General features: G+C 39.5%; 1 protein-coding gene across 1 annotated transcript; it reads left to right on the top strand.

The window, feature by feature from the left end:
• Positions 1–746: 746 nt before the first annotated feature.
• LOC121734701 (neuroglobin-like) lies at positions 747–23,742 on the top strand. The gene is made up of 3 exons (XM_042125301.1): positions 747–940; positions 20,240–20,471; positions 23,549–23,742. Exons 1-3 carry the CDS (start codon positions 762–764, stop codon positions 23,705–23,707), a joined length of 570 nt encoding a protein of 189 aa, XP_041981235.1. The 5' UTR covers positions 747–761; the 3' UTR covers positions 23,708–23,742.
• The last annotated feature ends 871 nt before the right edge of the window (positions 23,743–24,613 follow it).

Below are 24,613 nucleotides of genomic sequence, written 5' to 3'. Positions count from 1 at the left end.
TGTGCTGTGTTTATTAATTTATCGATAAAATTTACAGAGAGTTAAAACTATGGTTCATGCCTCGAAGCAGTATTTTTCATACAAAATTTCATACAAATTTTGACTTTTTGTTTGGATCATTATTTTCTGAGTACGATAAAAACTCTTAAGGATCATAAATATAGATAGAGAAAAATATAATATGAAATTTATGACATTTACTGACAGAATTGACACAACAAGTCATAATTATGTTTATTTTTGTAGCTACTAAAATTAACACTTGCAAACAGGACTCTATAAATAACAATTTACTCTATTTTCTCTATTGATACTGAAATAAGAGGTGTCAAATCGTACAATAAACATTAAAAAGTTGTCGCCGAGCCTACAAATAACTTTACAGGTCACAATTCGCTCTTAACGTTTTATCGATAATTGATACGCACAACACTATAAGTCACTCAGTCATCAGTTCCAATATAGTTCGTCGCTGCACAAGTCGAAAAACTTGATTTTATAAGTGAAATCGTACGAGTTCTAAGTAATTAAGATAATAGATCACTTAGAAACTAGTTATCAAGCGCACGTCAAATTAGTGATACTAAACGCAGTGAAAAAAACAAATTGTCAAGTGTCAAATAGCCGAAGATATTCGAAATTTGAATTTAAAAAAGAAATTAAAGTGTCAAAATAAAGTTTAAAAGTGCCACCAGTTTTTGCCAAAGACTGTCTAAATTTAAAGCCAACTTGCTGAATAGAAAAATCTACCAAAGACAATTATGGGTTGCAAGTTATCACAGCTAGCCAGTTCGGAGTTCGCCCATGACCCCTTCAATAGACCCCCACCGCCGTCGGACCCCCGATCACCCTTGACCGCTAAGCAGCAGTACTGCATGCTGGCATCATGGAAGGGTATCTTCAGACAGATGGAGAAGACTGGAATCATCTTATTCGTGAAGTAAGTAATAGTTTTTCTTTTATTGCGATCCTCTCGCAGAATTTATGTGTATGAAAGTGCTGACATTACGAAATGATTTTGACTGATAATCCATACAAATAATAATATTAGAAATGTGTCTGTCTGTCCACTAACCCTTTACGCCTAAACTGCTTCACCAATTTCGATGAGACTTGGCAGTTAGCACAACACAGCAAATCAGTAGAGTAGACAACGGAGAAGGAAATATAAACTATTCGTGTATTGTGGTAAAATGTACGATTCTTGGTAATTTAGGCAAGCGTAAAAATACTAACCTATTTGAAAAATATTGCGAAAATCACTAGGAAATTCCACTTGCGTGACAGAAATGGTCAGCTAACCAGCTGAAAATTAACGAATAATGATACAATCTATTGTGATTTTAAAATAAATCAGTTTCATTTGTAATATAATATGTAAGAATGTATAATAATAAGCAGATGAGCGACCTACGTAATTTGGTAGAGTTATGTCGAGCCCACCCAACAGATCGCGACACATTGACTTGACATAACCTGACCGAATGCCAATAAAAAGCATTTTATTGGCATTTTATGAATATAATATGGTGCTCTAGTCTTTCTAGGCAATATCTAGACTAGAACCTAGGTAAACTAAGTCTAACCCTTCTCACCAACGTCACATCCAAACTTCCCTTTTTCCTACACTAGTGAATGATATTACTCAATAAGAACCGAGTAAAAAGGTCTAGGGCCCTACAAAGGGTTCTTCTAATCAAAACATCTTCAGAAGGGCTGGTATTCGCTTTATGTAGTGTAAGAGCCAACGCGCGGAAGAAATCGCTTATTACAACGTAGTTTAGCTTACTTTGAGAAAAGAGTGTGATTTTGTAGAGTTCTATCTATCCATACTAATATTATAAATATGCGAATGTGTTTGTCTATACTATGTAGAGCAGTGGTTCTTAACCGGTGGTCCGCGGACCACTGGTGGTCCTTGGAGGCTTTCCAAGAGATCGCGAAGCCATCCTTATTATACATAAGAAATCAAAAGTTAGTAAAGAGTATGCAGTCACAAAAATCACATTATATTAAAATCTGTAACTATGTGTTAGATTTTTGCTAAATAAAAAATAAATGATTGCAAATTATTACAAAGTTGTCCTTGTTTTCTCTATCAAACAACCCTTAATTTAGGTCAACCAACTGGGTGGTCCCCGGCAAGACTAATATTTGGTAAAATGGTCCCTCATGACTAAAAGGTTAAGAACCACAGATGTAGAGTTACCTCTTTACACACAACCCGCTGAACCGATTTTGTTGAAATTTGGTATGAAATTCCCGGGAAAGATCATAGTATACTTTTCATCCTGGAAAATTTTACGGTTCCCGCAAAGAGAGTACAAAAGTAAGAATAGCGTATAAAGATTCAAAACAATGCTATGTGTCTCCATAACTTTCAATTCAATAGGTTTAGCGGTTAAAGTATGACAGACAGACCGACAGACACACTTTCACTGTAAATGCAAAAGGATGTATATTGGCTACTGTGGCATAGAGATAGAGATATTATAGTCTTGATCTATGGAAACGTAGTTTATGCGCGAAAAACGAAAGCTAACAACAATTTTACACCTATTTTATGGACGGTTTCCATTATTCCCATCCAGTCCATCCAATCCAGCGCTAAATTACTATTGGAATAATGAAAACGGGTGCTGGAATGCACTGAAACGTAATTTAACAAAAACCGGCCAAGTGCGTGTCGGGCCACGCGCAATAATGCAATATAGGGTTCCGTAGTAATGCTAGTTTTTGATAATTTTTATATGGTCAATTAATGTACATTTGTAACGTGTTTTTTCAGTTACTAACAATATCTACAGACGGACGGACAGACCGAAACTATAAGGGTTGTTGACTACGGAACCCTAAAAAGCGGATTGAATCACTAGACTGGAATAACGTAAGCCAGCCATTATGAATATGGATACAACTTTTGACTATGAATAAAATGAGCCAAATAAGGGCGAATTAATTCTAAGGATTTGTTTGTCAAAGGGCTCGCCAGTAAACAGAGAATTTAAGGGCCTTTAATAACTTGAAATAATATTTCAACTGAGCAAATTTAATTAAGTACCCCTTATACCTTAAAACCCTTAAGTAATATTCCAAATGTTGGTTACAATTTACAAGATATGATTTTTGAAATGACAACAACTTGAAAATTCACACAGGCACAATCCATACTTCCATGATATTAAGAATGCGAAATTGTGTCTGCTTGTTACCTCTACGCATCCATGCATGCATGGATGTACCTCGAGTCCTGGGAAAGGACATAATAATTTGAAATTATTTTACAGAACAATTTGGAATTTCTGCTTTTATAGTTCTTTATTAGAGCATTCACTTATAATTTTATTATGGACGTTAGTTCCACCCTACGAATAATAAAAACTAAGGAAAAGTAACTCCGTCAAAAAACATGCTCCACAGTACTTGTCAAAAAAGTGTACCTTGGGTACACATTTATAGTCGGGGCAATTTAATAGGCCACATTTGACAGTTTAACAAAATTGAGCCTGGTAGCCTTGTAACGACGCCATAAAAAAATAAATATTTTTTCATTGTTATTACTGCACAATTTATTCACTTTTTCTAATAACGATTACATATTTATTATAAACATAATCAATACGAGTTCTTTTAATATTTATTTTCACTGATAAACAATTTTTAACATAAAAAACAAATTATGATTTAAAGAACTGAACGTCGGTACAATGTTACGTCAGCTGACCTTTTTTCTTTTTAAACTCTAGGGATGTTACTCTAAAAATCGAAAGCGAATAAGTAGAATCAGATGCATTGATTAGTTGTAACGATATATCCCCATAAATTCATAACCACGTTGTGAAAAGTAACACATATTCATGTGAAATGAATAATGATAATACAAAATTTAACAGTTTTGATATTTCAAGTGAATAAATGCAATTTTTCTAGTAAATTATGTACTTGTCTTATTTTGCTCCTTGAATTTACAAAAGAAAAAGTAAGAATAGGACAGGAATTCGTTTTTGGTTTTATAAATAACATATAAAATTCAAATATTTTATTTCAAGTCCGTATCGATTTATTCGTTTTGGTCGATGTTTTTAAGCAGCTTACCTCACTATGGAGATTATTCTGACAGATGTCAAATGTGGCCTATTAAATTGCCCCGACTGTAAATACATTTGCGATATTTAGGTGACCTTGAGCGGTACTAGGCTGACGTTACATGACAGATCAAAAGGAACCAAATTTAAAACAGTAATAGTATGGGAGTTACCATTCCTTAGTTTTTATTATTCGTAGGTTCCATCCTTCAATTTTTGTAATTTCAGTTATCTACGACATTTCAATTATAGAGATTTAAAAATACTAAGTTTACAATGGATGAGATTATTATTATGGTACGCACAGTGCTGTGACTAGCGTAATATTATTTTACCCATTGAAATATAAATATTTTAGTGTAGGGCCAGGCCACAACACTGCGTTGCGGCGTCGTATAGCAAAAACAACATCGCACAGAAATGCGATGCGATAATACAGTGTTGTGGCCTGGCCCTTATTGTGTCAATTGATACGACAACTTTAGTTAAAAATTTAAAAACACGTGTGGCATTCAGGGACTGCCGCGGGAAAGCGATTACATAGCATTATTTCTAAACTTATGCAATTATAATTTGCATTCGTCTAGTCACACGCACACAAATACCGTGCGAAGTCTGGCAACGCCGCACGGTCAGAGTGGGGGGGGGGGGTTGTTAGGTTTTTTTCGTTACGAATTTTCTTGATTCGGTCGCTACGCTCATAAAAGCTATGCAATAGCATAAAAATGATGCGGACCTTACATGCATGTAACGTCAATTCTTCCTAAGCCCCGTATTCCAACTGAAATTCTGTAAATTAATAGCTATGTCTTTTTCTGTTCGTCAGGGGCATGCGTTATAGTGCAGTCAACAGCAAACGTGAGTCGTGACTCGTGAGGCATGCCCGCAACGCATGCCCTCTGACCGTATAAAAAAATACAATGTTGGCGTTGCGTTAATTTTTTGTTCAATAATTGATTGCGTCAACGATGACGCAATCAATTATTGAATGCGCCAAAACGAAAGTTGAATGAAAGAAGATGACGAAAATTGAAGAGGAAAGCGCATAGTGTGGACATAGCTAGTCTACAAAATGGCGTCCAGATTTCGAGAGCAACAAACCGCTCTCAGTCTCAAGTAATGACAGATGACGATCGTTATATTCTGCCGAGAGCGATGGGCCTGTCATATTTTAGGTTGTGACCGTTTTGTAGATGGGCTCTAAAAGGCCTTAAAATAATATAGTCTCGTTGGAAACAAAATGTTTTTTTGACGCCTAAAGGTTATAACTAAATACTAAAAATATTTACACAGCAGATAAAATAATTATTATAGAAGAATTTTTGATTTGTCGAAATTATGCAAATTGCCTTAGATATATCGCAGTTATTTAAGAAAAGAATTTTAAAAGATCTCTTGTCACAATAAGTTTAAATGCATATTATTATACAAGAATGTGCATTTATTATTGACATCTTTTGATAGTAAATTAAAATCATATTAACGTATCTAATTGGTAGCGTTGTTACGCAATTTTAGTACTTTTCCAACACAAATAATAATAATAATGCGTCACATACTATTTTCAGCAATGGTGGCCTGTTTCATAGAAACCAGGAAAGCTACGCAGGAGTGATTAAATTGTGCCAAGTGTGAACGCAGTACACAAGAGCAGTCTTTTGCTTCTTAAATGTACCGACACGACTGGCGAGTGGCGAGAGATCACTGGATTGACTTTGCATGCCCATCTGACGCATTGATCATCTTTATTGTCATACAATTAAGTGATCAGCCTCTATTGTCCTAACCAAACTGGGATACAAAAATTTTCCACCACGGTATCGTACCCGAATCAAAATCAACAATTTACTACTTAACCGCGGATAAAAATGGTAATACTATTCCACCAAACTAAAGTCCCTTTCACCTTCACTTTAGGGTCTCCAAACTCCGAGGAATATTAATAATTCCGGAAATTTATCTGGGAAGGGCCCTTTTGAAGGGCGAAATTAAAATCATTTGAAATTAGATTGGACTGCTAACTGTGCCTTGTAAACCTTATCAGGTTGCTACGGTTCAGCTAAAAGGGGCATGATTTTATTCTGATCTATTTTCTCTCTAATAATAAAAAAATCTTGAGAGGTGTCAAGGGACACCCGAATGCGAGCGAAGTTATTCATTTATGTTCAAAAAACCTGTATACATACACACTTAAAAAAAATATTTAAAAAAAAAACGCAATCTAGTTGACGCACAGGAATACTTACTATCAGAGCCATCTGCCCCTAACATGCAGGTACTAATAAAAAAGTGTCGATTTCAAATCAAGTCAAATGTCGTTCTGTCTAGGCTTGAGATTTACGCCGAACGCGGGAAAAGGAACTTCGTTCCAAAAAAATTATGTAGCTACTAGCTTATAATTATTTAAGTATATTCAGCAAGGAGGTCTATGTATAATTTATATTCTAAGATAGGCCCCAAACTACTGATCTAGCTTCAATAAATCAATTTTTATAGCTACCGTAAAATAATAAGCGTTAACGGCATGTTAGCACAGAAGACATAATTCCTCTTCTTTCCATCATTGCATAGAAAGGTTTATTCCTACGGTAAAGTAGACAAAGCCATGGATTACCAAAGGAAACCTGTCAGTTTTTTCGCAAAAACTGTTAGAGTTTCTATTCTTTCGCATTTCTACTGCGGCCAAGCTAAGACTGCTGGTGTCGACGCATAAGCTTTCATAATCTTTGCATTTTGCAACAACTTAATGAGGAGTATAGGATAAGCTTTTATTTGTTAAATCTATACTAATATTATAAATCCGAATGTAAATTTGTGTAATTGGGAGGCTAAATAAGCTTTAAAATTTGGCAAAAAATATAAAGTTTAATTTTAAAAAATGAAATATTATGTACACACTGCACAGCTGTTTTGATTTTAGGGGTACCAGGGTTTTTTCAATAAAAGCTATTGACACCAATTTTGTTGACATCGTGCGCTATAAACTGAAGTCCACGCGGACGAAGTCACGGGCAACAGCTAGTATATAATAATTTGAAGGGCCTGTTTCACCACTTCCTGATAAAGTGCCGGATAGGCTATCCACAACTTTTTTCACAGATTCTCCATACTCTATCTGTCAAGTTAAGTGGTAGATACCCTATCCAGCTCTTATCAGGAAGTGGTGAAACAGGCTCTAAATTTTTTTTAATTTTAGAAAAAAAACTACTAAGACCTTAACCTTAAAATTTGTTACGAGCTTTTGCCCGCGGCTTCGCTCGGGTCAAGAAGTATTATTATACACAAACTTTCATCCCCTATTTTAACCCTTTAAAGGTAGAATTGATCAAAATCCTTAGCGGATGCCTACGTCATATCATCACCTGCATGCCAAATTTCAACCCGATCGGTCCAGTGGTTTGGGCTGTGCGTTGATAGATCACCATGTCAGTCAGTCACCTTTGAGTTTTATATATATAGATAACGCAAAACTTCTTTTAACGAAGTTTTGTTTTTTTAACGAACTCTCCCCATTTATTACTTTTATCAAAGTATATTTTTGATCACAATAATTCACAATTCGCAAGTCAGATTAACATTCTGCGAGCCTGTTCCGCCCCATTAAACTATTTCAATTACTGAGCTGTAATTAATTCCTGTTAACCTTGTACTCTGTACGATACTCCACGTCACAGACAGACAAAACTTCAGTTATTACCTTATTAAAGTCAATATTGCTACAGAGTGTATCTATAACGTGTATAACTCAAGTATGAACAACTCTTAAGTGTTATTAAAAATCAAAATATTATGTAATATCAGAGAAGTGGATTGAGCCCATCCAAATGACGTAGCTAAGCTATGAACCAATTTCAGTGGTACAAAATATATTAAGTAAGTAAGTACCTAAACTTGGTACTATATATATTGATATTTTTTATGAAACAAGGGGGCATACAAGCAAACGGGTCACCCGATGGAAATCAACTTTCGTCGCCCATGGACACTCGCAGCATCAGAGGAGCTGTAGGTGCGTTGCCGGCTTTTTAAGAGGGAATAGGGTAGGGTAGGGAAGGGAAGGGAATAGGGGAGGGTAGGGATTCCCTTCCCTACTAGGGAAGGGGATTGGGCATCCGGTCAACTTACTCACTCGGCGAGCGCAAGCGCTGTTTCACGCCGGTTTTCTGTGAGAACGTGGCATTTCTCCGGTCGAGCCGGCCCATTCGTGCCGAAGCATGGCTCTCCCACGTTTTAATCTAATAGTTTTTTTCTCACCTCCGGGCGGAAAGCGTGAACTTTCTTCCCGCTCCGATGTTGCGGTTTTCCGCCCCCGTCGATGAGAAAAATAGTATACGCATTACGCACCATAGGCAGTAAATAAGAAAGCCTCAGATCACATGTTTGTTGACATATTGTGATTTGAGACATTTCTTATTTTCCTGCCCTAGGTGCGTATTGTAGGTAATGCTGAATATCTAGTTATAAAACTAACATTGGTAATCTTTTTACAATATAATATTGTTACGTGCTAGGGTTCGAGGATTTGGAGAGAAAGACCTGGTGACTCTCTTGAAGACTTTATTAACACTGCACTAAACACTAGGTCACAACACTTAGCACTAGGTCCAATCACTAAGCACTATCACTGTCCTAGGTCGTAGCCAAGTCGCAGGTTTCACTGGTTCACTCACTATTGATCACTTGTGTTCACTCCGAAATCGCCTTGATGAAAGCTCGAAACAAACTGACTAGCCGGGCGCGCCCGCGGCTCTTTTTATATGGCGAGACGAATTCCAGAAATTTCCCGATTTACGCAAACAAGTAAACAACCGTGGGAAATTTCTAGGAGGCCCGGGAATGTACCACAATAAAACTGCCGTCCCTGCGATAAGTGCAGTAAGTTGAATTTAATTTAGACCTTATGTACTCAGTCATAAGGTCTAAATTCAAACACGCTAACAAATAAAGGGTAAACACGTAAACAAACACTGGACCTTCCCAGAAGGTTCGAGTATGTACTTGCGCACCACGTGTCCGTATACCATGTACCGTAACACTACTCCCCTCTTAGAGATGCTCGTCCCGAGCATCATTGTTACTGCCATGGTAACGCGCCAGACGGTCTATGTGTACCACTTTGAATGTCCCTCTTGGTTGCTTTTGAATCCTGTAAGTCACGTCATTCAATCGGGTAACCACTTTGTATGGGCCGTCCCACTTGGTCTGCAACTTTGGAGATTTGCCTTTTCGGCGAGTTGGGTTATGCAGCCACACCAGTGACCCTTCTTCGAAGCCGCTTGTATTCGATTTCCGGTCGTATCTGGTCTTCATGTTCTCACTTGACTGTAACCCATTTTCCCGAACCATGGCGTGTATATAACGCATCTTTTCCCTTAAATCGCAGACATAATCTGGTACGGTCTTTGGTTCTTCCGGTGATCCTCCTGTCAAAAGGTCTACTGGTACTCGTAGTTCTCTACCGTAATTGACATACGCCGGGGTAGCTTTTATGCTCTCATGCTCGGCGGTACGGTACGACAGAAGGAAGAGTGGTATATACTTGTCCCAGTCCTTTTGTTTGTCATCTACCAATTTCACCAAATGCCTCTCAAGGGTCTGGTTAAATCTCTCAACCATTCCATCAGACTGTGGATGGTACGCGGTGGTCCTCGTTTTATGCATTCCCAAAATTCTGCACACTTCCTGGAAGACCTGCGATTCGAAATTCCTGCCCTGATCGGAATGGATTTCTAGAGGCACACCAAAGCGAGATATTACTTCTTCGACTAGCTTAGAAGCAACTGTTGTAGCTTCCTGGTTTGGTATGGCGAACACTTCGGGCCATTTGGTGAAGTAATCCATGACAACCATGAAATACTTGTTTCCTGATTCCGTTACAGGAAATGGCCCAGCTACGTCAACTGCGATTCGTTCCCACGGTGCGCCAACGTTATACAAGCGCAGGCTCCCACGGCTCCTTGTCAGTGGTCCCTTCACTGCAGCGCAAGTAGTGCATTTGCGGCACCAATCCTGTACATCATCTCGACAATGCAACCAGTAGAATCGTTCTCGCACTTTCGTTAACGTCCTCTTTACTCCTAGATGACCTCCTGATACGCCATCATGCATTTCACGGAGAACATCCGGTACTCTCGTTCTTGGGACAACTATCTGAAGATGGAACTCTCTGCCGTTGGTCTTTTCCCATTTCCGGTAAAGTATTCCGTTTTGAAGAATCAGACTGTCCCATTGCGCCCAGTACGCCTTAGTGACAGCGCCAGTGGGTGCAACCTCACTCCAGATTGGCTTTACGTCATCCCGTTTCTTCCATGTGATGATGTGTCGAAGGTCGTCATCTCTTTCTTGAGCCTCTCTCATACCATCATTCTCCCATGGACCCAAAGGACTTGTTTTCGTTAACTTTAATGTTACTTCATTAGATTCCTGCTTAACACAATGTTTGCAGTCTTCTGAACACGGCCTTCGTGAGAGTGCGTCGGCATTCCCATGCGACTTTCCGCTGCGGTGTTCCGTCTTAAAGTCATACTCCTGGAGTTGTTCTATCCATCGAGCTACTTGGCCTTCTGGGTTCTTGAATTGTAGTAGCCACTTCAAGGCTGCGTGATCAGTTCGCAGTAGAAACTGTCTGCCGATGAGATACTTGCTGAAATGTTGTAGCGTCTTTACGACAGCCAAGAGTTCTCTTCTTGTCACACAGTAGTTTCTCTCTGGCTTAGATAAAGATTTGCTGAAATATGCAATTACAACTTCTCTTTCACCCTGTTTTTGAGATAACACCCCTCCAATGGCCGTGTTGCTTGCGTCCGTGTCGACTATAAACTGACCTTCAGGTTGTGGATACCCCAGGATTGGTGTTTCACACAGATGTTTCTTTAGCTTCTGAAAAGAATCTTCGGAAGTCTCGTCCCAAATAAACTGTCGTTTATCTTCTGTCAGCCGATGTAATGGCTTGGCTATCTCTGAGAATCCCTTAACAAAACGCCTGTAGTAGGAGCATAGGCCGAGAAATGCCCGCACTTCGGTTTTGTTCTTAGGGGTTGGCCAATTTTGGACTGCTTCTAGTTTCTCCGGGTCCGTCTGAATTCCATCACTGGAGATAACATGGCCGAGATAGTTCACCTTACTCCTGAATAAACGACACTTTTTCGGATTCAACTTTAACTTGGCCCCCTCTATTTTGGCGAAAACTCGTTCTAAGTTTCGCAAATGGTCCTCGAAGTCGCGGCCAACAATGATGACGTCATCCAAGTAGACTAAGCAAGCCTCTCCAACTAAGCCTGCCAGTACACACTCCATGAGTCGCTCAAATGTGGCAGGTGCGTTGCACAATCCAAAGGGCATGACGTTAAACTGCCATAGACCTTTACCGGTGGAGAACGCTGTCTTCTCTTTGTCTTTTGGATGTATTTCCACCTGCCAGTATCCAGATTTTAGGTCCAGGGTCGAGAACCATTTCATGCCACTCAAGGTATCCAGAGTGTCGTCGATTCGAGGTAATGGATAGCTGTCCTTCTTAGTGACATCATTGAGACGTCTGTAGTCCACACAAAATCTTGTGCTGCCATCTTTCTTCTTCACTAATACAACTGGTGAGCACCACGGACTTGCAGACGGTTCAATTATCTTATTCCTTCTCATGTCCTCCAAAAGGCCTTCAACTTCTTTTTCCTTTGCAATGGGTATCCGTCTTGCTCGTTGACGAATTGGGTTCTCGCTTCCGGTATCTATCCTGTGCTGAACCATCGACGTTCTTCCAAGGTCGCCTTCCTGACTGGAGAAGATATTCGCGTGGCGTTGTAAAAACTTCTTAGCTTTCATGCCCTGCGAATAAGTCAGATTACTCTTGCAGTCATCGAGTAGCTCAGTCACTATTCCATAGTTGCTGGTGTTTGCTGAGTCTGAGCCTGTGATCGAACTACACTTTCTCATCCAAACAACTTCCTCGCACTTTCCAATGACGTCACCTTTGTTCAAGCAGATCTCGCGATCAGCAAGATTCAGAACTCTGACCACAGCGTTACTGCTTCCACTAACAAGGGTTCTCGCCGTCATCAGTTTTTGCGCTGATGTCTTGGTAGGTGTGTCTTCGATCAACACGCATCTATTCAACTTCTTCTTTCCAGCTGGCGGTAGTTTCACCAGCACCCGAGCTTCCGCACGTCCAGGTATTATGACTTTCTTTACACATTCAACTTTCCCGCAGGCGCCTCCAAGGATGAAAATTTCTTCTTCACCACACTTGAAAACTCCGTCAGCGACATTAATTCTGCAGTTGTGCTTCTTCATGAAATCCAAACCCAAGATGCAATCATCCATAATCTCAGCCACGATAACGTCATGAGGGTATGAGGACTCCCCCACATTCATCGTAACTGACATTTCTCCCAGGACGGGTATTGGCTGACCGGAGGCGGTAAGAAGCTGACAGTTAATTCTCCTCTTGTGCCTCCTTGCGGCTTTTATCAAATTTGGGTTCACTATTGTTCTAGAGGCTCCTGTGTCTAGAGTCATTTTGCAGTCCATCCCGTTAATAGTCCCCTGAATCACCAGACTATTCCCGCTACTTGCTTGGGAGACAACCGTTATTGGGGCTTCCTCCGTGTCAGCCAGCACTCGCCCCTTAGTCCTGGCTTTTATTCGTTTCCCTGCTCCCGGACAGGGGACGAAGCCCCTTGCTTCTTCAGCTCCTCCATTTGTTCCTCGAGCCTTTTCATTCTTGCCATCTGGGTCTCCTTCTGCGGGCAGTTGAGCTGAAGATGGCCCCTCTCGCCGCACTTGTAGCACATGGCTCCAAAACTTTTCTTCATGGGAGCCTTGACCTCCTTGACTTCCTCAGAGACCTCGTGGATCTTATGGGTCTGTCGTATGTCACGGCGAACAGCCTCGACTTCCAAAGCATGCGCCAATGCTTCCTTAAGCGAGGTGTGGTGACGAAGCCTCACCGCCGCTCTGACCTCCAGATCCCTGATTCCGTCGACAAATGCTTGCACAATATTCGTGTCGACCATCTTGGCGTCAGCTCCTGGGTGTGCCTTCTTGACGAGTTTTTCAATTTCCAACGCCCATTGTTGTAATCCTTCTCCTGAGCGTTGGACTCTGTCACGAAGTTGAGCACGGAACACGTGCTCCAGGTGTCGCTCCCCGTATCTGGATTCAAGGGCTTCCATCAGGTCTTTGAACCCATTTCCTGTATGTGCTTCCAGGACTGACAAGGCTTGCCCTCTGAGCGCGACAGTGAGAGCGGTCAGGCATTGTTCGTCAGTCCACCCGTTGGCATAAGCAACCGTCTGGAATTGCTGACGATAAGCGTTCCAGGAAGTAGTACCGTCGTATGGTGGCACTTTAACTCTTGGTCCTTGTACCACTACGGAAGCTCCACTAGACGCCGCGATTCCTGTGGTTTCCAGGCGCACTACTTTCTTCTGTAGTTCAGTGAGGCCGGTTTTCACATTTTCCACATCCACTCCTAACCCGGTAACGCGTTCGTCCATTACGTCGACATCTTTACGAAGCTTAGTCACCGTGTCACTGACATCCTTTATGGCCAAAAGCGCTTTCTCTTGGAGGTCCTTTTGTTGCTCTTGAGACTCCTGTAAAGCGCCGAGCTTGCGGTCTTGTGACTCCTGCAAAGCGCCGAACTTGCGGTCTTGTGCCTCTCGAATCGCTCTGATTTCAGCCCTTTGCAGCTCCATTAATTCAATTAAACTTTCTAAATGAAGGGCCACTTGGGGGGCTGTAGGAGCTACGGGTGGGGCCTGGTGGGCGGGGCCAGTGGGCGTGGCCTGAGTGGGCGTGGCCTGGTGGGCGGAGCCAGTGGGCGTGGCCATGTCCAAAGTGGGCGGAGCTTGGTCCCCAGTGGGTGTGGCCTCCGCAACTCCTCTCTCGGAGTCAATGGCAGCAGCTCGCTGCGCCCTTGTCCTGACACTCCCCTTGAAGTCCTCTCTCGGAGTCAATGGCATCTCCAAATCGCACTTCTGACACCAGTTGTTACGTGCTAGGGTTCGAGGATTTGGAGAGAAAGACCTGGTGACTCTCTTGAAGACTTTATTAACACTGCACTAAACACTAGGTCACAACACTTAGCACTAGGTCCAATCACTAAGCACTATCACTGTCCTAGGTCGTAGCCAAGTCGCAGGTTTCACTGGTTCACTCACTATTGATCACTTGTGTTCACTCCGAAATCGCCTTGATGAAAGCTCGAAACAAACTGACTAGCCGGGCGCGCCCGCGGCTCTTTTTATATGGCGAGACGAATTCCAGAAATTTCCCGATTTACGCAAACAAGTAAACAACCGTGGGAAATTTCTAGGAGGCCCGGGAATGTACCACAATAAAACTGCCGTCCCTGCGATAAGTGCAGTAAGTTGAATTTAATTTAGACCTTATGTACTCAGTCATAAGGTCTAAATTCAAACACGCTAACAAATAAAGGGTAAACACGTAAACAAACACTGGACCTTCCCAGAAGGTTCGAGTATGTACTTGCGCACCACGTGTCCGTATACCATGTACCGTAACAATATGTAATTATATTAGAATGTACTATAGAACTAAAGAATATATATTTTTTAATAATATGTCAGTTTTAGTAAGTAAGATTGCTTTGTGCAATAAGTACCGTGTACAATAAATAAACGTGGGAGAGCCATGCTTCGGCACGAATGAGCTGGCTCGACTGGAGAAATACCACGTTCTCACTGAGTAAGTTTACGGGAGGCCCAATCCCCTACCCTATTCCCTTCCCTACCCTCCCCTATTCCCTTCCCTTCCCTCCCCTATTACCCTATTCCCTCTTAAAAGGCCGGGAACACACCTGCAGCTCTTCTGATGCTGCGAGTGTCCATGGGCGACGGAAGTTGCTTTCCATCTGGTGACCCGTTTGCTCGTCTGCCCATTTATTTCATTAAAAAAAAACATCACTCGGTTCCAGCTCCAACTTATTATTATTATTAGGTACTTACCTTCTAAGTTCTAACATAGTATAGTTCAGTCTGTCTAGTTACTAGCTTGTTTCATATCTCAATCCAGTCCAGCTAGCATCGGCTACTATACCAAATTACCAATGTAAACACTTACGAAATACGAAGCCTTACTGCATTAACACAGTCGTACGTGCGTGAACGTTAATACTCGGAGAGTTTGGGAAATCTTTCCGTTTGACGGGCTAATGCTATCCCGGGGGAATGATTTAGCAGCTTCACGCAAGAGAATACGGATTTGTGGAGACGGAATTTCATATAAAAGCCATCGCGATAGGAAGATTTACATTATGATCCAATGAATCCAATACGACCTGCAAAACTTCAAGAATAGAGCGTATTTCCTCTTAAAAGGTCGGCAAAGCACCTGCAGCTCTTCTGATGTTACGAGTGCCCATGGGCAACGGTGGCTGCTTTCCATCAGGTGACCCGATTACTCGTTTGCCCCCTTATTTTATATAAAAAAAATATATCCAAAATTTTAGACATCTCCAAGGATCTTGCGGCACCTAGATGGCATGCGCCATCTAAGATCTTCACGCCCTGTATTCCTAAACTTTTTAATTAACTGTTATTTAGAACTCCACCCCAATTCTGCTTTTTTAAACCAATATTATTGTGGCTTAAGTCTCCGTTTATTAATGTCAGCCAGGGCTGTCTGTCTGTCTGTTGAAGAGGTCTTCACGCCCAAACTTTGTTGTTTGGTATGGAGATACTTTAATTCCCGGGAAAAGACATGGCATACTTGTTATCCCGGATAATGTACGAATTTTGGCGATAAATGTACGAAATTAAACGAATTTTGGCGCAACGGAGTTGCGGGCGTCAGGCACCCATCTAGTTAAAATATAAAAACATATTTGTAAGCTTAAATGCTCTTGACAAATAATAAAGTAAGGAACACCAGCCGCCATTTTAATGATAAAAAACAAGTAAAGCGTCTCTCATATCAAAACCACACGCATGATATAACATAACGTAGTATTATAGTACCTTAAGCCATAAGGGTCGTAAAAGGGACGGAAGAAAGCCCTTATTTGTATCGTGAGTCCTTAGCCCTGTGACCGTTCCATATGAAAATCATACTTGAATTAGTTCTGCAAAGGACGGGAGAAAAATACGGAGGTGGAATAAGAATGATTTGTACGTTATGTTTAACTGAATATTGCCCACAGAGTGAAAATTCAGGTGAAAACCGTTTTTATCTTATCTATAAAATTCTCGTGTCACAATGTTAGTGACAAGCATGAATTGAAGACTTTGTATACTCATGATAAAGTGAATAACTAGTAGGGTAGTTCCCGAACCGGTGGTAGGCCTCATGTAGACACGACGTTCTAAAAGTGTTAACTTTGTTAACCTACTTAGAAATAAATATTTTTCATTTCATTTCAAACTAACATTTTTACAACATAAGAGCAATAACTAATTTTTCCTTTCAACTTGCCTACTTCATATCTAGCTAATTATACTTATCTGTTGTAATAAAACAAAAAAAAATAAAGTGTCAGTCGTTAACCGAAAGTGCGTGTTTCAATATTATCTAGGTATACATAGAATCCACATTTTTATTTCAAATCAAATTTCTGGATCCCAACCTTCCATTTGTTTTCAATTGTAAACCAGGCCTGTTCACACCCTATCAGAATATAACAAAGCTCACAAAGACTGCGAAATTTGTGTTGACGACGAAACCTTTGTTTCGTGATAAATATCATTATAAGCGGATGTACAACCCTGACTGTAGGGCTGTCGCAACATTACTATATTATTTATTTCGAAGTTTTTTACTGTAGAGCTAGTAATTCAATTTATCATGTCAGTTACTTAGGTAAACAACTTAATCTCTAGATGACGTGTTTCTGCTAACTTTGACAAGCATATTATGTAGATCGAGTACAAATTATAAACTGTTGAGAATGTAGTGCGCTACGCGGCTATTTCGAAAGCATAAATCAACTTTAAAAACACAACCCTTCTTGTGGCGCTGTTGGGTAAAAATAAAAGAATACAAAGGACACATTTTTTTGTACTTGTGTATTTCTACTTACCTAAAAAGAGGCAACAGATTTTACCTCTTTATGCTCAAATAACTGAACCGAATTGGATGAAATTTTTAAGGTGATACCCACGGGATGTAGGATAGTATTAATTGTCTTTTAGAAACTTTTATCAAATAATAACACGAGCTCTAAGTTTTGGCAACCCTATACACAGGCTGTTAGTAAACCAATTTAACTAATACGAGGAGCTGTTTTGTCTGTTATTACTTAGGGCGGTGCTCAGGGCCCAGGGCGCCGCGCCAGGGGCAGGGCGCCGCCAGAGGCAGGGGACAATAAACATGAATGCACGTGTACAATTGTACCAAAGTATTTGTGTAAAACATAAGAGTGTGTTTCGTGTGTGTGTGTGTATGAGTGAGTGTGCGTGTGTGTGTGTGTAAAATGCCTCCGGGGTATTTCAGGATGCACCCTTTTAAAAGTATTAAAAATTGATTCCACCAGGGCTGGTGATATCGTTTTGTTGACACTGAATAATCCAATATGGGGATATTGGATGTTCAAGTTGATATAAATATTGCACGGAAGATATTCTGGGTATTCGATTGAATACGTATTAGAGTATTCAATCGAATACCCTAGTACGTATTTTGTACCCTAACGTACATCTTATTTGCTACGGTTATGTAGTTTAATATGTCTTTCCAATCCAGCATGGATTTAATAAAACCAGACCAGCTACGGACTAACCAAATTGATATGATGTTTAGTTAAAAATATTATATTCAAAAATCAAAATAGAGCCTTTAGAAGTCGAGAGCCTTGGTCACAGATTGAAAATTGAAATATGATTGGAAAATTGATTTTGGATTGGAAAATACCAAACTGCGTTGCAGTAATCTGATATTTCAATTTTGTATAATGTATTGCTATTACTCATCGTTACATATAATTAGGTTGGGGAAAAGTTTCTTCACATTTTATATAAAAATTCGAAAGGTTTTTTATAAAGTTTATTCACAACTAGATGACGCCCGCAACTCCGTTGCGCCAACATTCGTTTATCGCGTGGGAACCGTACATTTTTCCGGGATAAAAAGTATCCTATGTCCTTTCCCGGGACTCAAAGACCTCCATACCAAATTTCAGAAAAATCGGTTCAGTGGTTTGGGCGTGAAGAGGTAACAGACAGACAGACAGACAGACACACTTTCGCATTTATAATATTAGTATGAAAGTATGGATTGACTAAAGCATATAGGTGCCATTTTGTTCGGTAACTTTTTGCCATCTTGTTAGTAGGGACATGATCCCAATGCTATAAACATTTTGGGGCTTCTGATGAAAAAACTGCGACAAGTCGTTTTGGCAGTCCTCTTGTGATGTCAACTTGACACTGCCTAAGGAATTCTGCAGCGACCGAAACAGGTGGAAATCTGAAGGTGCAAAGACTATACGGCGGATGCATTAACACCTCTCAGCCAAACTTCCGTAATTTTTACTGAGTGGCTAAAGATGTATGAGGTCAATAGTGAAAAGTCAGCAACATAAAAGATCTTACACATAGAGCAGAGGTTACCAAACTTCTTTTGTCTATTGCCCACTTTGGGAACAAATTATGTTTTAGCGCCCCCCTTGTTTCAATTTAAAATGCATCCAGAAGAAATTAACAACCCCCAAAACCTCTACACAATGCCTCCATTTTTCTGGGTTCCACACTTTCCCTTTAGACCTCCAGCGACAAGGGGGTGTTGTCGCCCACTTTGGGAAAGACTGCCTTAGAGAATAACATTAACCGGAAAATAAAATATAATTTTCTTCTCAACGATATTCCAGAAATATCATTTTCAAGTCACCGTTTCCTTTGACTTTATTTTTATTTGAGCGCGAAGATTTTTTACTTGATGTTGTGAACTGAGTAATTTCTTGAGAGGTTGAAGTGCTTTAAGTTGTAGACGATTTTTTGGGTTCCGTGACTTGAATATTAATTAAAATGCTAATACATCTTACGTTTTATACACGACGATTTTATCTAAGGTGAGGTAAATTCAAACAACGTTATTTAAGACACATGCTGCTCATGTATAGGGTATTATCAGAGAGGTTCATTCCTAGGCAGATAACGGACCGTAATTTGGTCGCGTCGAGTCAAACCCATCCGACCGATCACAGCTAACATTAAATTCACATAAGCCTACCCAACGACGTAGGTTTGTCAAGTGCCTAGGAATCAATTCCCTCGGGTATACATCTAAAAAAAATAAGCGTATATCTTAAAAGTTTAGAGCCTTACGTCAGCGGATCTAAAATGGCCACTTTGGAGAATCATAATATTATTATGATCATGATAATATTATGATTAATTTTTTTTTATCGCAAAATGGTCACTTTTCCGTGCAAGTTAATATAGTAGTTATGTCTAGTAATTCGTATTCAATTCATACTAATTTGATATGAATCATTACTTTGACAGTTTTGACAATTCATTTTCTGAATTGATTTGAGAGGAACTGCACTTTGTGACCTATTAGGTCTGCTGTTTTCACCAACCTCTATTCCAAATCTAATTGTCCCCTAGCGGTCTTATAGAGTCGTGCCGGGTTATCTCTTAAGATAAAATATATTTTTTTTATGAAATAAGGGGGCAAGCGAGCAAACGGGTCACCTGATGGAAAGCAACTTCCGTCGCCCATGAACACTCGCAGCGTCAGAAATGCTGCAGGTGCGTTGCCGGCCTTTAAGAGGGAATAGGGTAATAGGGGAGGGTAGGGATGGAAAGGGAAGGGAATAGGGGAGGGTAGGGAAGGAATTAGGGTAGAGGATTGGGCCTCCGGTAAACTCACTCACACGGCGAAACACAGCGCAAGCGCTGTTTCACCCCGGTTTTCTGTGAGAACGTGGTATTTCTCCGGTCCAGCCAGCCCATTCGTGCCGAAGCATGGCTCTCCCACGTATTAAAATAATAATATTTAAATATCAAGACCCTTTTTACAAAACGTATGTGTCATCGTAGATGTTGGCTAAGTTCTTAAGCCCTAGGTAAAACAATATGGACGGTATCTAAATGCATCTACGCGTCGCGTTGCGGACTGAATTGACCCTAAATCTAGAGTATAAACATACAATTCACCCCATCACATCACCTTACATTAACTGACGCAAATGTTCCCAGATTATTTGAAGAGAACGAAGACATTCATCACCTCTTCGAGAAGTTCCGCGAACTCCGCACCAAGGAGGCTATAGTCAGCTCGGCGGAGCTGGCGGAACACGCCACGAAGGTCATGCATACCCTGGACGAGGGGATCAAAGGGTTGTCTGACATGGACGGCTTCTTCGCGTATGTCAGGCATATAGGCGCCACACATCGACAGGTGCCGGGGTTTAAGGCGGAGAATTTCATGGTAAGAATTAAAGTTAGGTTGTCTGACAGAAATTGCTGTAAGCAGTAAGACTGCCTATTTGTACATAGATTTCCTATATTGTGTTTTTAAGTTTAGTTTTAACCCTTTACTGCACATGAAGCCATTTCTGGCTCTTCAGATTAAACATTTTTTTCTGCCTTTATTATAATGAGAATGGATTATATATTTTCACTCCGATATCAACTACTTCTCTGTGGATCGAAACGTATTTTTTTGCTGATGGAAAAATTTCATCTGCGAATGTAATTTCACTTTTTAGCGGCGCAGGCGCATGATACATATAAAGTAAAATTTTATGAGACTTTGACGATGTTATGAATATTGAAAAAAAGTACGATATTCGTGTGTTAAAAAATTTGATTATAATGTTCAAAGGTTCTTTTTACTTTCTGTAATATTTGTTTTACTATAGATTTGGTTTTTCTGCTATATTTTCTGAATTTTCCACGGGAGCCACTTCTGGCTTCGTATGCATTCACCGATCTTACTTGCACGCTTTTATGGTACCAATAAGTTCAGAAGAACTATCCCTGGTGATGATTTCATTAGTGATAAGTTAGGATCTGACTCGAATGAGGATAAATTACCGTTTTCTAACTTTCTCTAATTCAAATACAATAAAAGCATGGTTATTGTGGCGATATCTGGATGTCCAACTAGCACTACAATTCGGCATCGCACTATTGAAGTTTTCTAAACGTGTCGGATCACATTAGTAACCCTCGACAAAAATACTCCTGCTTCATGAAAATTAATAATTATGTTTCGCTCGCATATAAAATGTGAAAATTGTTACCTTTTCTTACGCCTAAACGAGAAAAGAAACTGCTTCAAAGATTTTTACAAAGCTAAATTCTGTACTTGTTATGCATACGAAGCCATTATTGGCTTCTCAAATTATTTTCTAAAATAAGTTACTAAAAAAATGTTTTTCTTAATAATTTTCTTAATTACCCGTTATGAAGCAATATTAACCAGCATAACAGTTTTTTTCTTCATTCTATCATAATTCATGCAATAGAGGGTTAAGTTGTAAGTACAAATAAAGAATTTTCTATTCTACTAGTTACTACAAAAGTAATTAACAGTATTCCAGCTGGCGGTTGGATGCGCTCAGGCTTCTTAGTGTGGTACTGTGGTACGACTGATTCAAGTGGACTAGTATAGTAGCGATGGACAGTGGACTACTAAATATTCTTTGTATTGTATAATAAGTTTGAGTAAAACTGACTGAATGTAGTATGTTCAGAGTCACTTCGGTATTGTATTTTATTTGTATTTCTTAGAACCGGAAACATTGTATGTACAGCAAAAATAATAATAATAATAATAATATCTATGGACGCTTCACACCACGTCAGTCTGGCCCCGTGGTAAGTACCTGAAGGACTTGTGTTACGGGTACCAGACAACGGAAATATATTTAATACTTTTATACTATTCATAATATATTTAAGATTTTTATTATATGATACACATATATGATTATGAGACACACTTTGTCACCAAAACTTCTCAAATTAGCTATTTCAACTTAAAGCGTTACCTCAGTGCTTCAGTGCGTCACGGTACGTTACGCTGCGTCCGACGATTCAACACATTAACCTACAACACTGCTATGTATTTTATCTTAGGGTGAAACCAAACAAGCGTAATTTGTGAGTTGTGAGTCGCAGAATTTCGGCTGGCAGAAATTCTGCTGCATTCAGTTTCATACAAAAGTCATATTTGATTCACAGGAGCGTAATTTTGTGAGTCATGATTTGTATAAAAAGATATTTACGCGGCAAAAATTCTGCGACTAATGACTCACAAAATTACGCTCGTTTGGCTTCACCCTAATGGTAGATTTTAAAAAAGCATAGTGCTGACAGTCATGAGAGTACACGAGGGCTCGTGTTAAACATGATATGGGGCTTCCGGTAAGTACCCCATTAGTATGAAAATCTCACATTTCCGGGACAACCTTAATACCATTGTTCAGATAATTTTACGCGTGACAAAAGATACAGCAAGTAATCGACTAATTGTATAGCCTACTCTCATTATGAAGTTAGTAAATCTTGTATGGAAATTGGAAGTGTCAAAATCATGACTTTTCAAAAATACCTTAGTATTTTGGAATTTTAATAATAATTTTAATTTGCTATTTTAAAAATGATCTACTTCTTTCTTAACCCGAATGTGTTATTGTTATATTACACTCGTATAAGTACATCAATCTTGGTGGAAAACATCTTGTCCCAACTTGAAGAGCTATAGGATGTTAAAAGCATCAAAAGTTATATTAATCAAATAACTCTAGGTTCTAAGTAGGTCAACTCAGTACCAACACTAACATTTATTCTAAGCGCTACCAATCTTCAGATATATCCTAGAACACGAGAAAGGCGGTAACACGAACATAAATCAACTTTTACCTTCATCTGAAAAACGAGCTTTCTCAAATTGTTTTCAATGTGAAAACAATTTTACAATGACTCACTTTTAAAATTATAAATTCACGCCTCATCACTATTATCTAATGATTGATCATTGGATCTCAACCTTAGAAGTCGCGGGTTCGGTTTCCGAATAACAAAAAAATGATATAAAGTTAAGTTTCATTACAATAAACCTTACTGTCTGAAGAGAGATAATGTAATGAAAAGCATCCGTGGCACTTACACAGCTATTTCATTTGTTCTTTTTACCCCATTGTGTGTATGATATTACGCCTGAAAAATGAAACCTTCATATTGTTTACTAAACCCAAAAACATGATAGATTATTATACATACATGAATAAGTATTGTATTATATTATATTTTGTACTTTTCTTTTACAACCGCCTCAACTGTTGAGAATCACTGACTCCGATATCACATTATAATAGTTTCGAAGTCAGAGATTAACCAACCTGCGTCATCCGAGTTTAAATCATAAAGTTGATATACTTAGCGGAATATATTAACTTTATGGTTTAAATCCTAATTTTTGTACAAAATTCATTGCCTGTAAACAAGATGTAAGGTTTTGGGATATCAATAAACGTATTATTATTTATTATATTCCAGAAAATCGAGCAGCCCTTCCTGGAGGCGGCGAAGACGACCCTTGGTGACCGGTACACGCCTAACATCGAGAACATATACAAGCTCACCATCAGGTTTATCCTGGACAACCTGGCTAAAGGATACGAAGAGGCCGCTGAAGTGAATGTTAGTGAGACGTGACTGAAACTCGAATTAGATCAGAGCCTGTAGCCAAGACTTTTTCTTTATCGCTTGACCACAGAAATAGATCAGAATAGATACCGCATGTCCCTCCATTTGTATGAAAACGAGCGTGCCACTTTTTTCCTACCTACTGTGACGTACCGATGAATAAAACGTGTCCATTATCTAGGCCAACGTTTCTATTCGAATTTCTACAGCTCAATACGCCACAATTAGGCATTTAGGCATTTTGAAATCTCCGATTGACGTCCGATTCCGATAGCAGACTAAAGAACAGACTTTCGAAAGACGAGCATTGCTCGATCGTTTGGGAATACGATATGGCACGCGAAGTACATACACATGCGGTATCTATAATATTGATCTATGTCTGTGGTTTAGACAGTATGGAATGGTATGGACAGAGTAGACAGTTCTAAGGAGTACCTCGACTTCAAACAAACGGGCGAGTATACGCGAGTTGGGTGTGAGTTCAACATGTTTCACAATGCTGGGTAACGCATTAGTTCTGGGCGCGCCGGCCGATAGGACATACTAGGTCAAACGTATTACGATATCTCTTCTGAGTCGGCCTACTGACTACTCCTTAGTTCTGTTTACTCTGGTATGGACATTGTCATTAGACGAGTCGAATGTCAACTTCATATAAACGAACGCTTATGTCAATTCAATACATTTTGATCGGCGATTCTATAAAAAAGGGATAAAGAAAATGTCTCGGATAAAACCTGATCAAAAAGGAGATTGTAATATAAAATGATAAAGTCTGTCTGTATTCAAATAATGCATTATTATAAGCCAAAGAATTCATGTTAAAAATATGACATGAGTTATATAAAAAGTAATTGTAATAATATTATGTAAAAAGTGCAATGAAAAGATATTGTGTTGCTCTTTTTGTAA

Source organism: Aricia agestis, chromosome 16 (assembly GCF_905147365.1).
Source record: "Aricia agestis chromosome 16, ilAriAges1.1, whole genome shotgun sequence".
Taxonomy (NCBI): Eukaryota; Metazoa; Arthropoda; class Insecta; order Lepidoptera; family Lycaenidae; genus Aricia; species Aricia agestis.
This window is presented reverse-complemented; position numbering and strand designations above follow the sequence as displayed.

Excerpts from the sequence above, each read along its gene's own strand:
- LOC121734701 (XM_042125301.1), top strand. The coding sequence starts at position 762 with ATGGGTTGCAAGTTATCACAGCTAGCCAGTTCGGAGTTCGCCCATGAC. Across the intron at positions 941-20,239 it reads GGAATCATCTTATTCGTGAA|ATTATTTGAAGAGAACGAAG; the intron begins GTAAGTAATAGT and ends AAATGTTCCCAG. Across the intron at positions 20,472-23,548 it reads TTAAGGCGGAGAATTTCATG|AAAATCGAGCAGCCCTTCCT; the intron begins GTAAGAATTAAA and ends ATTATATTCCAG.